At 41.1% G+C, this 17,368-nt stretch overlaps 2 protein-coding genes across 2 annotated transcripts in view; one reads left to right on the forward strand and one right to left on the reverse strand.

Annotated features, from left to right (window-relative positions):
* Positions 1–13,140, forward strand: part of ndst3 (N-deacetylase/N-sulfotransferase (heparan glucosaminyl) 3) — a 57,498-nt gene extending 44,358 nt beyond the window's left edge. Inside the window, exons 9-15 of the mRNA XM_061678919.1 lie at positions 957–1,080; positions 2,809–2,983; positions 4,924–5,094; positions 5,219–5,328; positions 8,345–8,447; positions 9,524–9,634; positions 11,075–13,140. Coding sequence (XP_061534903.1) covers positions 957–1,080; positions 2,809–2,983; positions 4,924–5,094; positions 5,219–5,328; positions 8,345–8,447; positions 9,524–9,634; positions 11,075–11,083 — 803 coding nt within the window. The 3' untranslated portion in view covers positions 11,084–13,140. The remainder of the gene's footprint in view (positions 1–956; positions 1,081–2,808; positions 2,984–4,923; positions 5,095–5,218; positions 5,329–8,344; positions 8,448–9,523; positions 9,635–11,074) is intronic.
* Positions 13,141–15,456: 2,316 nt separating this feature from the next.
* The window catches only part of prss12 (serine protease 12), a 37,634-nt gene continuing 35,722 nt past the window's right edge, over positions 15,457–17,368 (reverse strand). The window contains exon 14 of the mRNA XM_061679808.1: positions 15,457–16,064. Within this exon, the coding sequence (XP_061535792.1) occupies positions 15,733–16,064 (332 nt within the window). The 3' untranslated portion in view covers positions 15,457–15,732. The remainder of the gene's footprint in view (positions 16,065–17,368) is intronic.

The following is a 17,368-nucleotide window of genomic DNA, read 5'->3' on the forward strand; positions in this document are numbered from 1 at the left end:
TTTTTAAGATCTCAAATTATTTATTTTCATACATTCCCGAACAGAAGAAAATCTTTTAGTGGCGCTGATTTTTTTGTTTTTATTATTATTTCTCAGAGAAACCCAGACAAATGGCTTATGTTTGAGTATAAAAATGTTTATTCAGTTTCCTTCCGGTACAAAATGGTAAAACATCGAGAGCTCACCGACACTAAAACATCCATCAGCCTACACTGTCATGACATGCAATGTAAGCAATGTATAAGAGAACAGCGTTTACAAAAGACAATAATGCTCAGTTGAAACAGTGTAACATTTTTTTTTTTTTATTGTTTTTGATGTTGTGATTGTAATTATGTTCATGTTTGAAGGTAGGTGGAACCTCTCAGTGTGAAGCACTGTTGTTCAAAAACTACGGGAAACTACTCCGACAACAATAAACATTGTTGAATGATGTACTACGATATTGAATCTAATTGTAATGAATGGAGTGTGTTATGCGGGTATAGAATTAAAACTCTGCATTGCCAGCTTGGAATGCCACAAATTCTTTACTGCCATAATTCGTGTTTAGCACGAGGGGTGTGAAAGTCTGTGTAATGGTGCTAATTAACCAGGTGTTGATATTACGGTGCGAGTGACCATGGCGACGGGAGCATTCCAGCGGCTATAATTCAAAAACATTTTATTGACTGGGATCTCTCATCGTAAGGTTGGCACAAAATGAGAGGCTGAACAAATTTGGGGGGGGGGGCGTGCTGCAGGTAAAATGGACACACAAGAAGGTTTTGGAATAATTTGATGGACATGCCTGTGATCATTGAAGACATACACTGTGTATTGTCAGCATGATGACTGGTGGAGGGAAGAGAAAGCATCAGGTATGGCTGAGAGGGGGACATCTGTCACACATGCACACACTCCCCTCGGCGCAAATGAATTAATGAGCCCCTTATGAATTATGCCCTTTCTTGCAGGGACGACAGCACTTTATCTCTTCCTCCTAATGCATCCATCCATCTCAAGCAACTTCCCCAGTCTAAAGACTTACGAGGAGGTCCAGTTCTTCAACACCAACAACTACCATAAAGGGATTGACTGGTGAGGACACTCACTCTGCTATTGTTCAATGTCCTCGCCTCAGCGTGATTGGCTAGAACCAAAGAAAAAGGGAATGGTTACAAACAAGCGATTCCATAAAAAAGATGCATTTCTCCTTGCAGCCTTGAATGACACATAAAGCATTTGGTTGTCTTCAAAATGATCCTTTCAAGCGTTTAAATTTAAGCTTGGAGACTTAGATGGACCAATAAATGGGTCGTTTAGCTGGCAGAGAAGCAGATGCTACATACTTGAAAGTCGTCTGTTGGAATTGTATAGGCAATTCCGTTTCAAGCTTTTTTGTTGACGCTTGTAAATTACTTTTAAAACTTGTACCTGACTTTGAAGAACAGCACCATATGATACAATCTGCAAATTATTGCGTTTGTGTTGTCAGAAATGTGTAAAGTAGTCCTTGTTTTGGGGTACAAACGCAATGTAGTGGTAGGCTATTCTCACTTTCTGTTCATTAGTTCACTAGTATTTCCATCATGTCAACATACTGTATGTATACATTCTGCATGAAACGATAGATACAGTGTGTGGCTTTACCACAATGTATTCCACGAGCCATCCTCCAATATTTATGGTTATGATATCGATACCATGAAATCTGTTCAAAAAAAGCAGATTCTAGTAATAAAGTCGGACTAAAATGATTATGATTCTATGAGGAGAAAACAAACGAGCTTCCATTTATCTTTTTTATACTGTTGCTGCTGCTGCTCTCCCCATCAGGGTCACGGATGAGCTGAAGCCTGACTTTGGGTGAGACTATAGCCTGGACTACTCGCCAGCCAATCGCATACAAACCCTTTACACATACATTTACTGTATGTATGGAGACAATGTAGGATTTTCAATTGACTTAACATGCATGGTTTCTCTCAGGGAGACCCCGGAGACTTGGAAAACTCATTTTGGCCGCTTGCATCATCTTGTTCTTTCGGTCGCAACCCAAAGCTTCTGATCATACGTGAGGGTAGGAACATAGATCAACCAGTTAATCGAAGAGCTCCGCCTTTTGGCTCAGGTCCTTCTCCACCATGACAGATGCATGCAGAGTTTGCACCAATCTCCCACTCCATTCTTCCTTCACTCGTGAAAGACCCTAGTATAATTGAACTCATTCATTTGGGGCAGAATCTCATTCCCATAGGGGAGATGGAACTCCACCCTTTTTCGACTGAGGACCAAGGCCTTGGTTTTGGAGGAGCTGATTCTTATCCCAGCCACTTCAGACTCGACTGCGAACCCCTCCAGCAAGAGGTGAAGATCGGAAGCAAAAAGGGTTAAAACCACATTATTTGCAAAAGCAAATGCAGGGGTGTAATACAAAAGCCACCTAACCAGGCGTCCTCGATGCTTGGCTGCACCTACAAATTTTGTCCATAAAGGTTATGAACAGAACCCAACTCTCACTGGAAATGAATCAGAATTACTGTCAGTTCTGCGGACCAAACTGATCAGTCGTACAAGGGGTTGACACCCGATAATCCCGAGTACCTACCACAAGACTCCCCAAGGAACACGGTCTAATGGTCTGGTCCCTCACCTATGGCCTGTTTGTCCTGGATATTTCTGCCAGGGGCATAAAGCCCCAGACAAATAAGCTCCTAGGATCATTGGAACACACAAACCACTCCACCCCAATAACGTGACGGCTCAGGTAGGAGGGTGTTCCAAACAGAACGAAAATATAAGAAATATGTGTATCTCTTGCCGTAGGTACATGGAGTTTTTTCCTGTACCCTCCAACGTTAGCACGGACTTCCTGTTTGAGAAAAGTGCCAACTACTTCCCCTCAGAGGAGTCCCCACGGCGTATCGCAGCCCTGCTGCCCAAGGCCAAGATCATCACCCTGCTCATCAATCCCTCGGATAGAGCCTACAGCTGGTACCAGGTGCATACAAACACATGTACAATATACACACACTGGTCAGTTCCTTTGATAAAATCTAATGAGATCCAATACAAGAACTGCAACATGAATTCTGCCTTTACAAAAAATAAACATGCTCAGTTTTGATTGACCCTTTCAAAGAGTTGAAAATGTAACTGTATATTTATTATGCTGGTTGGAGTTTACAGGGATCTGCCTCAATATAGGACTGTTTGGTTTCTGATTTTGACTCAGTTGTATTACAAATGACACCTAAATGTCAGCTATTAATAACCAGAGGTGGCAAAAGTACTAACACACTGAACCTAAGTAGAAGTACAGATACGCGTGTTAAAATAAAAAAAAAGACTGGTAAGATTAAATATATTGATTCAACTCATGTAGTTCAGTAAAAGTAGAAAAGTACAGATGCTGAAATTTACTTTAGTATACAAGTAAAAATGATTTTCTATTGTCAATTATACACCTTTTGATAACTTGGGCAATGAGAGAAAAAACAAATCCTCTGGACTTAACGCCACTCTTGCGATTGATGCAATGCCTTGAGAATGAAATGACCTGAATGAATGAGACTATTCACAGGCTTGTGTGAAGCTAAGAGCTACAAAAGGTTGTGTTGGCTATCAAAGCAACATGCTCCCGTAGCTTTGCTAACGAGGTGAACCGAGTAACAAAATTGCATGCAATGCAAAATGAGCTAACAAAAAGTGAAAAAAAATCCACCTTACCTGTATGTGTGTTGTTGTTGTTTTTCAAATTAGAGAATTTTTGAATGCCAAAAGATCAAGCTTTTTAGTCAGGCCCAAGATACAACAGCTTCGACATGAATCATTCTGCGAGACGGAAATACCAAACAACTACCTTAAATTAAGGCATTCATGAGTAATATCTTGCTGTTGTTTTTAATTATGCCTGGTTGATTTTCTTCCATGTCGCTGCCTTTCCTGTTTTTTATTCCCTGCCTTTTAGGACCCGAAGACCTCAATCAAACAAGATTCCCAACTATGGTTGACTTGTTTTTCTTTTTTTGTTTCAATGTGTCATCATCCACGCCTATTTTGACAAAGAGTGGAAAGTACATATATCTTTTTTTAAGTAATGGGAGTCAAAGTAAAAAAGTTGTCAGAAAAATAAATACTCAAGTCCATATACATGTATTACATGTTTATTTGAACTTTGCTACTTCCCACAAGAGGTGGGACCAAGTCGTTGTCCCGAGTCAAAGTCGCAAGTCCTACACTTGGGGTTTCGAGTTGATAGTACGTTTTCTGATATTCTATGAAAATGCTATGCTATGACTTATTTTTGTCTCCCTTTTTTCTGAAGTGACATTCACCAAACCTGTCAGAAACAATTATGAAGACACAAGAGAACATGAGACAGTTCACTGAATGAGGAAAGACCAATTGGTTTCCCCTTTTAGATAATCAACAGTATTTTTCTTCAATTCACATTGTGCATATTGCAGCAAACTGCATTTTCTTGTCGCCAAACATTTGTACTGAGGCAATGTCAAACACCTTCATGTTGAATTCATGCTAGAAAGACATTAGAAATAATAGCGTGGGATACCTCGACCGAAGAGATAATCATTTAGACCTACAATATTATGGTGTCACCGTTCAAATTTTCCCGTAGAAAAACAATATGTGAAGCACAAAGTATTGTTTTGTCAGTGATTTGGTCAAAGTAGCAAGTCTTTTCAAGTCAAAGGGTTCAAGCCTAAGTGTAGTCACAAGTCATTGCTGTTCAAGTCCAAGTCAAGTTGCAAGTCTGGCAACATATTGACTGTCGAGTCGAGTCGAAAGTCATCAAATTCATGGCTCGAGTTTGACTCCAGTCCAAGTCATGTGACTGGAGCCTACAGCTCTGCTTTCCACCACTGCTAATAACAGATCCTGTGAAAATAATGACACGAATGTTTGTTTTTGTCCCACCAGCATCAGAGAGCTCACGAGGACCATGCAGCGCTTAGCTTCACCTTCTACGATGTCATCAGTGCCAGAGCGGGGGCGCCGGCCGAACTGCATTCCCTGCAGAACCGCTGTTTGAACCCAGGCCTGTATGCCACACACCTTGGGAGGTGGCTCACGCACTACCCTGCTAACCAGGTGCCTTATGCTTAATTTGAACATGTCTCGTCATGATAACAACATTTTAACATACCGCACTTTTAACATACAATAAAGTTGAGTTTTTTGCTTTTTTTTTTTTTTTTTTTTGCATGTACTGCAGGTGATGATCATAGATGGTCATCAACTGAGAGCAGACCCTGCCGCTGTCATGGATGAAGTCCAGAGGTTTCTGGGAGTCACTCCTCATTTCAACTACTCACAGGCTCTCACGTAAGTCACCCATCCCTGACGTCCCATAAAGAAACACTGTATACTATATGTGGACTCAAGTATAAAGCTAATACAGGTCTGGAACCTGATAATGGAAGAAAATGGAGTCGGTCCTCCTTTGCAGTTATAACAGAGTGATTTCGCAGTGTGTGTGTGAGAATTGTGTCTATTCATCCAGACACATCTGATGTGTCTGGATGAAGGCTAATTAACTAATTAAAACAAGTTAAAACTTTTCTTGCTATATTAATTTGATACCTTTATCTCCATAGCAATTCCCTCACATTCAACTCTCAGACAGCTTCGCTTTAACAGCCAGCATATTTTAAAAAAATGTTTTATTCTTGTCTCAAGCTCTTAGAAAATGTAGGAGATTAGTCCAGCTCACTGTGCCATTCCAAATAATTACAACAGCAATGGAGATACACCTGTGTTATAAGTTTGACATTTTCCTCAGCTAATTATTTTGTGTGATGTTTCACTGAGCAACAGGGATGTAAAAATACATGGCTATAGTACTTAAGACTCACTAACTTGACTAAATACAGCTGTTATATACACTAAATAACAGTATTTTAGCTGTATTCTCTCAGGCACGGTACACAAACCTACTTTTAACATTTTAACAGATTTAATTATTTGGGATTTAATGATTGATTAATGTTGCCCAGCACTTGGCATTTATTGCATTCTGTAATGGGGATCCTCCAACTGTGATCTCTTCTCAAGGTATCTTTATTTTTCCAAAATGGGTTATCTGGAGGTTTTTCCTTACCTTGGTGGGGGTTGGACTAGCGGATGTCTTCAATCTCTGTGAACTGCGGGCTTTTGAAGCACTTTGGGGTTGTATAAATAAACTTGACTTGACGTGAGTCACCCCACACATGACGAGCAAAAAAAAAAAAAAAAAAAAAACATCATTTGTTGTGCTTACTGATCTTATGTGGTCTACACAAGATGACCACACACAATCACATAATCACCCAGGATAATCTTTTAGAATTATGCCTTTGCTGACTTTGATTGCATGGGAGTAAAAATGCTCAGATTTGGCCCAATTATCAGTATGTACTGTTTGTACCCTGCTAAAAAATCACTTTTTTGGTACCCTGGGCTTCCATTTCAGTCATCTTTTTTGGATTGTAAAACAACTCAAAGAGATTTTTTGCACTCTTACCAAAGAGAACAGGCGTGCGGTCTTTAAATTTGGGAGAGTTGCTAAATGGTTTATTAGCCAAGCACTGCTCATCAGAATGCAAGCCTGTCTCACCACTCCAGACAGGGGCCTCTCAAGTTTTGTACATGGGGACAGAGAGCGCCTCTGTCAAAGATCACAGACTGACGCGCATACAAAATAATGTGCAAAGAGATGCATCTTGACAGGCTTGTGACAAAGTGTGTGTGTGTGTGTGTGTGTGTGTGTGTGCGCGCGTGTGTGTGTGCGTGCGTGAGGGGGAGCGCAAAAACAGTCCCAAAAAAAAAAAAGCTTTTTTTTTTTTTTGGTCTTGTTTTTTTGACATGGCAGCAGCCTGACAGCTCTTCAACAACAAAGCCTTTTTTATTTAATCTTTTCTTCCTCCTGTCTTGTCACATAAAGAAAAAGAACACTTGATGAAAATGCCAAATGATGCATGACGATAACCAGCAATATTTATGCCTTTCAGTCACATTCACGTTTGCCAAAAAGCAGGGCCGGACTTTCCAGGCAAACACAGGCAAATGCCTGGAGACTCCAAATGTCTCATAAAAACTGAGTAATAAAGTTTTCTTAAATTTCATCCATCCATCCATGCATTTTCTGAGCCGCTTCTCCTCGCTAGGGTCGCAGGCATGCTGGAGCCTATCCCAGCTGTCATCGGGCAGGAGGGGGGGTACACCCTGAACTGGTTGCCAGCCAATCACAGGGCACATAGAAACAAACAACCATTAGCACTCACAGTCATGCCTACGGGCAATTTAGAGTCTCCAATTCATGCATGTTTTTGGGATGTGGGAGGAAACCGGAGAAAACCCACGCAGGCACGGGGAGAACATGCAAACTCCACACAGGCGGGGACGGGGATTGAACCCCACACCTCAGAACTGTGAGGCTGACGCTCTAACCAGTCGGCCACCATGCCGCCTCTTAAATGTCAAGCAATTATTATTGTTTTAGTCTTAATTTACACACTTAAAACACATACACATATGCCTATTTTTGACAATCCCCTTCCTTTCCGCTCCCTTCTCATGCAAGGGACTGTTCCAGCTTATTATGCAGATGTGCAGACTTGATTCAAGAGGAGCAAAGCAAACCTTTTGGCACAGTTGTTAGGGAAATTAGGCAGTTAGCGTGATCCCAGTTGAGCACAGAAGAGAAGGTGAGGGGGAAACAAATAGTTTCATCAAAAATACCAAAACGTTTTTCTTGGTGACACTAAATATGTGTAAGTGACAACAAGAACAAGCAGATGCTCATGACAGTAGCAGTAGTACTGCCTTCAGTGTCACCCTAGGAAGATGCAGTAGAGATGAAGTACTGATGCTCTTCATCGTGAAAATGTGAGTAATACTCACATCTGAATGAATATTCACTAAATATTATATATTCTTCATGTACACTAAGCTTTCATAATATATTACATTTACGAAGTAGAGCACAGGAAGTGCTGAACAATCCTTATTGGACCAACAGCAAATAGTATGTGTCTGAATAAGGAGTAACAGTTGATTTAGGTTAGGCGATTTTGTGATTATGAGATTTTTATTTTTTTTTTCTTCTCTCAAATAGTCGCCTCTGCACTAATAGACACCATGTCACAATTAATTTCCTGGTTTGTTGTCCTCTTGAACAAATAGAAAAAAAACCGACTTAACTCTTATCAATCCAAACTGGGTAATATTATTATATTGTTGCTACATCTGTTGTGATGGATCTCATTACATACAGCAGTGTAGAAGCTGGTGAGTACGAATATGCGTTTAAGCCCAAATAATGAATCCTCCTTCCTTTTTTCTTTTTTTTTTTTAAATCCAGGTTTGACCCTCAAAAAGGTTTTTGGTGCCAGCTCCTTGAGGGAGGAAAGACAAAGTGCTTGGGAAGGAGCAAAGGGCGAAAGTATCCTCCTATGGAACCAGAGGTAAACACATTAACTCTGGCAACATTTAGAAATATATTTTGTATTGAATGAACGGGGGGAAACGGCGATATGACAGGCAGTGACGGTTCGACAGGCAACACTTCTCCCAGGAAAGTCTGCATGAGGTTAACAGTGTGCAGCAAACACAGCCAAAGTAGCACAGTCTTTATGAGGCCTTAGTAATGACACAACACACTTGAGAGGTGCCCGATGGTGAAATTAGGATGGAGTGAGGACGGGAGAAGGAGAAAATCCAATCTATAAATCTTTGTCCAGGCCAGTGATTCCACAGAGGGGGGCAAAATCACACATTTGCTCTCAAATGAAGATGAGCGCGCATGGATTCAATCCATCTTCCACGGTGCAGTCGCACATGGCTAATGAGTGCACCGCATTCACCTGTAATTAAAATGTGGGCCAGCAGCCTCCACCAGGGAGGAAGCAAAAATGGGCAGATAGGAGGGGGCATTCTCTTGCTCATCAGAATTCCTTTCATGATCATTATTATTACTTTTCTTGGGATTGTCGTAAACCAATCAAATCATCAAGAAATTAGTCAAATTATTATTATTTGGTGATGAAGAATGTACTGTATATTTCTGTTCATCTATCTATGCCAGCGACATACAGTATAGTGACGGGCAAAACAATGAAAAGCTCTTCCATTAGATGGCAGTACAATAAACCTGCCGCAGTTCATACAACAGAATCATTCGTGGCTTCCTACATGGTTTTGTGACATGTGTGTTGGGTGCCTTCCCTGGGAAAAAAAAAGTCATTTTGAATTTACTTAATTCTATCATTGTACGTCAGTTGCACACGGTTAAAATATGTTTCATTGTTCTATTATTCTTGAGGGGGAAGAGGGGAAAATTACATCAGTTTACCACCTTACATACTTTTTGCAGTGAATTGGCTCAATCAAGGTTGGCAAACACTGGAGTACAGACAAATGAATCTTAACACAGGTGTACACCATAAATTTCTCTTTTTCTTCTTACTATCCCTTCCTCTTCCTGCCCCTCACCTGTCATTCCAATTTTGACATTTGTTCTATGATGCTCTCCTGTGTGCAGGCTCGGGCATATCTGTCCAGGTTCTACAGGGAACACAACGTGGAGCTGTCAAAGTTGTTGCATCGCCTCGGACAACCTCTTCCATCTTGGCTGAGAGAGGAGCTGCAGAAGGTCAGCAGCATTCAACTCTATAGAACTATTCTCACGTAGCATCAATATGTTACACATTGGATTGTTTTATTTATGTATTTATTTATTTTGTCTTTGTCACCTGAGACCAATGGGGAAATAACTGTTTCATGAAATGTTCTGTTTGCTCATAATTATGGTCAATACACTGTATGAAGGGAGAAAAAGGGGGGAAATGAATGGGCAGGAGTCTATCAGCATGTCACATCTCCATCCATCCATCCATTTTCTACCGCTTATCCGAGGTCGGGTCGCGGGGGCAGTAGCTTTAGCAGGGACGCCCAGACTTCCCTCTCCCCAGTCACTTCATCCAGCTCTTCCGGGGGGAACCCGAGGCGTTCCCAGGTCAGCCGAAGGACGTAGTCTCTCCAGCGTGTCCTGGGTCGTCCCCGGGGTCTCCTCCCGGCGGGAGGTGCCCGGAACACCTCACCAGGGAGGCATCCAATATATATTTCACAAATTCTGCGAGGGTTTTTAAACTTATGAGCACAACTGTACATATATGCAGTCATATGTACCCCTGTCATATTGGAATGAAAGTCTACGCTACAGCTTTTTCATAACTTCTTGGCGGCGCTGGCATATTGGAATGAAAGTGTACAGCTTATTCATAGCCTCTAGATGGCGGCATACATTTATAAAATGGGGACGTTTTTTTTTCATTTTCCCCCATACCTGTGTGTAATGCGCACCATTGACTTTTGACTTTTTGGGGGGGGGGGGGGGACAATACGCATTATACAGGAGAAAATCACGGTACTCATCTCCAATTTGTGCTGCTCTTTCTTCTCTCAGCATGACTTGCTTCACCCAGTGACTCGACTGAGCTCCCGCTGCAGGATGTCTTTATTCGAAATATGGTCAGGTTCTGACTCCTTTAGGCAGCACAGTGAGGCAATGTCTGTTTCACTGTCGAGAGGTCCCACATGTGAATCTCAGCTTAGGCCTTCCCGTGTGCTTGTTGGTGTGAATGTGATCGTGAATGGTTGTTTGTCTCTTGGCTGGCAACCAGTCCAGTGGTGTACCTGGCCTCTTGCCCAAAGTAAGCCGTAATAGGCTCAAACTCACCTTTCACCCTAACGAGGACAAGCGTCACAGAAAAAGCACCCTGTCAGTTTCAAACTGATTTTCATCAGTGATTACTTTGTCTGGTAGAACATGTTGAAGGATTTTATACTTCATGAAGACAGCAAAAAAATAAATCATTTGAACAGCGCAAGAATGGAACACTGCATATTCAATATATTTATTTCCAAAGGCTTTATCTACATTCTTCTTTGGCATTGCACAACTTTTTATATTTTGGTGTACTTACTATTTTTACAAACGTGTCCACAAAGCAAGTCATTTGTTTAATAAATTCATGTCCTTCTACCCTTTTTAACCTTCTCTCTTTGTTCACATCTTTACCTCTTTCTTAAGGTAAGATAACCTTTGCATCCGTGAGCCGTGGTTAAAGGCCAAAGCTGTAACGGCACGGAGCAAGCCTGGAGCACCCGACCCTCAGACGCACTCTCCAGCAAACCCCGAGGGCAAAGCGAGGAACGCGTAGCCTTGTTTCACACCTCTGAAGGGCAAAGAAAGTGATGGGAGGACAAAGAAACTGGAACACTGGAAGGGATGAATGGTTGGAGCAGCTCGGAAATCACTGAGGACAAAGAGGAGTTCGTCAAAGTTGAACTCTCACGCAGACCTGCAGTAACTTTGAAGGTTTTGTGCGACTTTCACCTTTAATTTATCACACCACAACAGCGCTGGTCAGCTGTGTGAATCCCATCATGTGCACTACTTCCTTGAAGCTAAAAAGAAAAAGAGAAAACATGATTCCCTTTAGTTTCTTGTGTTGTTCTTGCCACAGTGAGAATGAGAACAATGTGCACCGTCTCAGGGTGTGTGGCAGCCTGTTGTTTGATTTCTATGACTTTGTTTGTTCAGAGCGAAAGTAGCTGCTGGTTGATCTGGCAGCCCCGTTCAGCTCAGAGATGTCACCCCAGGCTGTCTCCAGAAGAAAACAGGTGGGAAGGCATTGGTGAGGCAAGGAGCCTGTGTATTATTTTCCAGCATGAAGGAGAAGAATGCCACATCCAATTCACAATGTTGATGGCATTAATGCTGAAGACAGCAGCAAAGACAACCAACCAAAACGAGTGGATGTAACACGTAGAATGTGATGCCAGGCTGCCCCCCCCCCCCCCCATTTTGTCGCTGTATCAGCCTTCCTTTTCCTGTTTTGCTTAATGACACCACTTTTAAGTTGTTTCACTTCAGTTTTATGACAACAGTCTTGAAATGTCAAAAAGAGAAACCAAAATTAAAAGAAATGCATCTGCCGGAACTCATGTGGGCTTCCTTGCTATCATAGATTTGCAGCATGAAGTTACCATACCCACAAATAAAACAGACTCAAGTAGTTCAAACTGCAGTAAAAGTTGGGTTGTTTTTATCACTGCTGCTAATGCTTTTGTTTAATCATAAAATATGAACTTTCTGTGAGAAGCCTTGAATAAAATGAAAGAAGCTGAGAAGGCTTTAAAGACAAAGCAGGAATAACAAGACAAGGGGGCCATGAAAAAGTCATTTGTTGTGAGTGTGAGAGAGAGAGAGAGAGAGAGAGAGAGAGAGAGAGACAGAGAGATACCCAGCTTGATATAACCTTTCAATGTATATACTGTATACACGCGTTGGACACAAGATTAGGTACACTTACACAATCTATAGTCCAAGAGCTGTATCACAAATTCTGCCTTTACAAGCATAATAGTGCTCAGTTTTAATTGACAGTCTCCGAGAGGTTTTGATTTGTTGTTATTCAGCGGTATAAGGTACAACAACCCTGTACGAGTCAAAGTACACTCTTTTGGTACGTGTCCCTAATGAAATGGCTGTTGAGTGTATATAATCAAGAACATTACATTAAAAAAAAAACAAAAAAAAAATACTGTCGATTAGAAAGGCATAAAAGCCTATAGAATAAAGGAAATATTAATTGCCAGGCTTAAAATGCATATATCATTATAAAGTATTAAATTACCGATCTATTATATACAGCAATAAAAGTTTGAAGAATGACACTTCTAAAAATGAGATTGATATTGTTGTACCAAACCAAATGATGAGCACATTTCTCGTAGTGTGACTAATGATATTACCTCCAAAAATAAATAAATACATATCTATACATAATATTTGGTTGGTGGTTGGTGCAGATATCATTGCAGAAGTACCTTCTTGGTCTCGGAATGTTTCATTCCCTGACCAGTACCAGTGCATTTTGTTTGTTCAATGGGTATGTTCTGGCTCTACGTGTAACAAGAAAGCATAACAATTTCAAAAAAGTTGTGATCACAGATCATTAATATTATTTTCATTTTGATGAAATGTTTTACACACTGAAGCAAGGGTTGCCAACATGGAGCCCGCGGCCGTGCAGGTAACCCCGAAGGACCACATGAAGAGCCTGCAGGCCTCTTCTAAAATAGCTCACCTGTGATACGACATTGTATATCCCAGGAATGTTGTAGAAGTGCTCATTTGAAAATGTACACACTTGAAGAGGTTCATAGAAATAAAGCGTTATGTATTTTATCTGTTTCCTAATAATAGCAAAATTGTTATTTCAGAAGTGTGTAACAAACTGACAGCTCTTTGCATTAATCAGTATTCAAGATGTAGGAGTTTCCAAATAGGTTGGTGATCCTCTGTGGACAACCACACGGGGGCGCGCTTGTGCTAAACTGAGCATGACTGTCACACCAGAGAAGTAATTTTCTAGGAGGAGTAAAGACATTAGACATTAGGACAGTATTCCACATTTGAGGAGACACAGTAACTACAAGAGCAACGACACGGAGCAACTGTCAGCTTGTCGTTGTCACACTCACTCCCATTTTTAAACGTGTCACCATGTTTGCCTGTTCAAATAAATAGTGACAAGTCTTAAAAAGGCAGCTATTTCTGTAGACATGGTGCCAAATACTGTACCACTGACACTGATAGAGAGAGAGAGAGAGAGGTGAACTTTTCTATGTGTGTGTGTTTGTGTGAGACCAAGCTCACACGACTCCTCAGATGGGTACGTGCTAGAGGTACAACAATTAATCGATTAATCGTCAACAAATCCATCCATCCATGCATCCATTTTCCTCCATGAAAGCAGACTGAAGGTGTAGACTCAAAATAAGACACATCCTTTTATTTTAGAAAACTGATTAACATTTTGCATGTTTACTGACATGTTACGCACCAAACCAGTAACTGAATTCCGAATCAATTTATGGAAAAATAAGACTGATAATGTCTTACGAGATTGATCGTTATCTGCAGTCACAGTATGAATAACCTGTAACTGACATGTAGTTGAACCTGAATTGCCTCAAGAGTACATTGCAAACTAGTAGCCCTTCGCATTAATCAGTACCCATAAAGTACAGTAGCTCTCAATTTCAAAGAGTGATGAGTACATCACTCCCTCTCATGATTTTGCTTAAATGTTCTTTATTTGGTTTTGTTTAATCATTAAACAATATCAAATAAACAACGAGTTAATAAACATTAATCGAAAAAATATATTTTGCAATAAACTAAGTCACAATAACCTTTTAATCCGATTATTTGATTAATCGATGGAATAATCGATATTCAACCGTGACAGCCAGAGTAGACACATACTGATTTTTAACGTCTTAACTGATTTATAAAAGCTGAAAGACCCCACACATGACGGGGGGGGGGGGGAAATCGTCATGTTTAAGGTTTACAATTGTCGTCCCCAATTGTTTTCGTAGCAGACAGCGAGTAAAAATCGCACATCACAGGATAATCTTACATCCTGTAATCAGGCCTCTGCATACTTTGATCGGGATTGGGAATTTGGGTCAGTTTCATCTTGAGTATTGATATGTGTGTACCACACATTAGGTATTAAAAATGGGTATAGCGTATATAGGGACCGAACCCTGCCGCAAATACTGAAATAATATATATTTACAAAAACGTACAATTAATTGACAGGTAATTTATAATTGCAAGTAAATTAACATTACAAGTAATTAACTCCCCTGAAAAATGTTTTTATAATTGCCAACAGATGCCACAAGATTGGCAAATTGCCATTTTTCTATGCAATGGCCTGACTCTTCCCTTGACTCCTACTTTATTCTTTGGCAACAGCATTCCACCAGATGGTGCCAAAGCAATACTTTTATATTTTACAGGCTTTGGCCTGAGAATAAAACAGCAAAAAGGTGATTTTTTTTTTTTTTTTTTTTCAAAAAGCGGATGATAGGTTCCCCAAAAACTTGCGGTGATGGCGATGTCGCTAATAGTGAATCTCGAATATGAGAGGATCACAAATTTAATTTTTTTGGGTAAAGTTTTTTTTTTTTTAAATCTGTTTATTGATAATCAGTACAGTACATTGAAAACAGACAGATTCATCCATCAACATAAAGAGACAGCGTTCAGAAGCGTCTGTCTTATTCAAGTGTATCAGATTTTCCCCCTGTCGTTAAAATCTCCTAGCACAATAAATGATCACGAACAGGAAGTCAATATGTAAAAATCAATAGTAGAAATACTATTATGTGCTTTGATTCGTAATTACTTCTGGCCCTGCTAAGGAGAAACACTGATATAAGTTTTGATACCAGATTGACAAGAGTACGACCTGAAAAATGTGACCGCAAATTTAAAATGACAAAAGAATGAAGTGACGCGTTTTGGCTTTGTCAAACAAGCGGGCACAAAAGCGCAGACAATTGACTGCAAATCCGGAAAGACAATAATGCAATCACTTCACACATGCATGCTTTAGTAAAGGGTGGTCCCTTTAAACAACTTTATGACTCACATGTACAAAATGCTGTTACAAAATACAGGACATTAAAAAATATTTTCATTACAATATTGCAGAGACATAAGTACGAAGGAACGTATTTAAATAAGTGCTTATGACAAAGACATGCTTTTGTGGAGCAAAAAGGCCGGTATTGTCTTTTTTTTTTTTTTTGGTCATGTGACCCTCATTCAACTCAACTGACCAATCAGGTAAGTCAGTGTGGAGACTTAGAGGTCACTTTTGTTTATCGGCTTCTATGTTTTCCCTCGTGATGTGTCATCACCTTGTGTATCCAGGAGCTGAAGGCGGACACTTTGGTGTAGACGCCGGGCGACTGCTGCGTCCGGCAGGCGTGACCCCACGACGTGACACCATAAACCACCCAGCCCCCTCCGGGACGCTCACACACGAGCGGCCCTCCGCTGTCGCCGCGGCAACTGTCCACACGCTTCTCTTGCTGCACGCTGCCGGCACACAGCATGCGGCTGGTGAAAGCTCCCTGAAAATACTGCTGGCATTGGCGGCGAGGGAGGAGGGAGAGCGGCGCCTGCTGGAGGGTCTTGGAATATGAGCGGCCTGCGGAGAAATTCAACAGTGGGCTTCAGACGCGTTCTGATTATTTGTGTTACAATACACATTTAACCAACACTTTGTCAATGTGTTTATGTAATCATTTGTTGACATTTGTGCGTCAAGTTGCATGCGACTTTGCTGCGTAAACATTGCAACAAAGTGAAGAAAAGGCTAAAAACATCCATCCATCTTCTACACCACTTATCCTAAGGTTAGGGTGTGATGGAGGCGATCCCAGCTGTTTTCGGGCACCCTTGATTGGACCAGCCCATCGCAGCACCAATAAACATCCATCCATCCATCCATTTTCTGAGCCGCTTCTCCTCACTAGGGTCGCGGGCGTGCTGGAGCCAATCCCAGCTGTCATCGGGCAGGAGGCGGGGTACACCCTGAACTGGTTGCCAGCCAATCGCAGGGCACATACAAACAGACAACCATTCGCACTCACATTCACACCTACGGGCAATTTAGAGTCTCCAATTCATGCATGTTTTTGGGATGTGGGAGGAAACCGGAGTGCCCGGAGAAAACCCACGCAGGCACGGGGAGAACATGCAAACTCCACACAGGCGGGGCCGGGGATTGAACCCGGGTCCTCAGAACTGTGAGGCTGACGCTCTAACCAGTCGGCCACCGTGCCGCCCACCAATAAACAAACATTCAAATTCACATTCACACCTATGGACAATTTTAGAGTCTTCAAATAAACATGGTTGGGGATTATGGGCAGAAACTGGAAAAAAAAAACACGCAAGCACGGACAGAACATCCAGACTCCACACAGGAAGGCCAGAGTCCAGATTCAAACCCCAAAACTCAGAATTGTGAGGCGGATGTGCTACCCAATAGCCCACAAAATTAATTAAGCCTAAATTGAAGTACATGTGATAACTGCCATGACAGTATGAAAGAATCTTAGCAAGTTTCATTCACCATTAAAACAAATAAAATAATAATACATACTGCACCTACTGACTTGAATCCATACGTTCCTTAAAATCTGTGAAGGGGAATCCAACAACTCAACCTACTTGCCTGACTTGTAGCTCGAGTTACGTCACACATTTTACGCTAAAGTGAAGAACATTTGTTGAACGTCAAGAATTAGACCTCTGAGCCTAGCTACTAAAGCATGTCAGAGCTGATATAAGTCAAAATCAATATTATTATTGCCATGACAGCATGAAACAATGCTTGAAATTATAATGTCCATTTAAAAAACTGACCTGGCTGTTATCTAACCATTAGTCGACTGGAAAAAAGAAAAAAATAATACATAAATTGAATATAAAACAAACATCATAAAA

Source organism: Phycodurus eques, chromosome 6 (assembly GCF_024500275.1).
Source record: "Phycodurus eques isolate BA_2022a chromosome 6, UOR_Pequ_1.1, whole genome shotgun sequence".
Classification (NCBI taxonomy): Eukaryota; Metazoa; Chordata; class Actinopteri; order Syngnathiformes; family Syngnathidae; genus Phycodurus; species Phycodurus eques.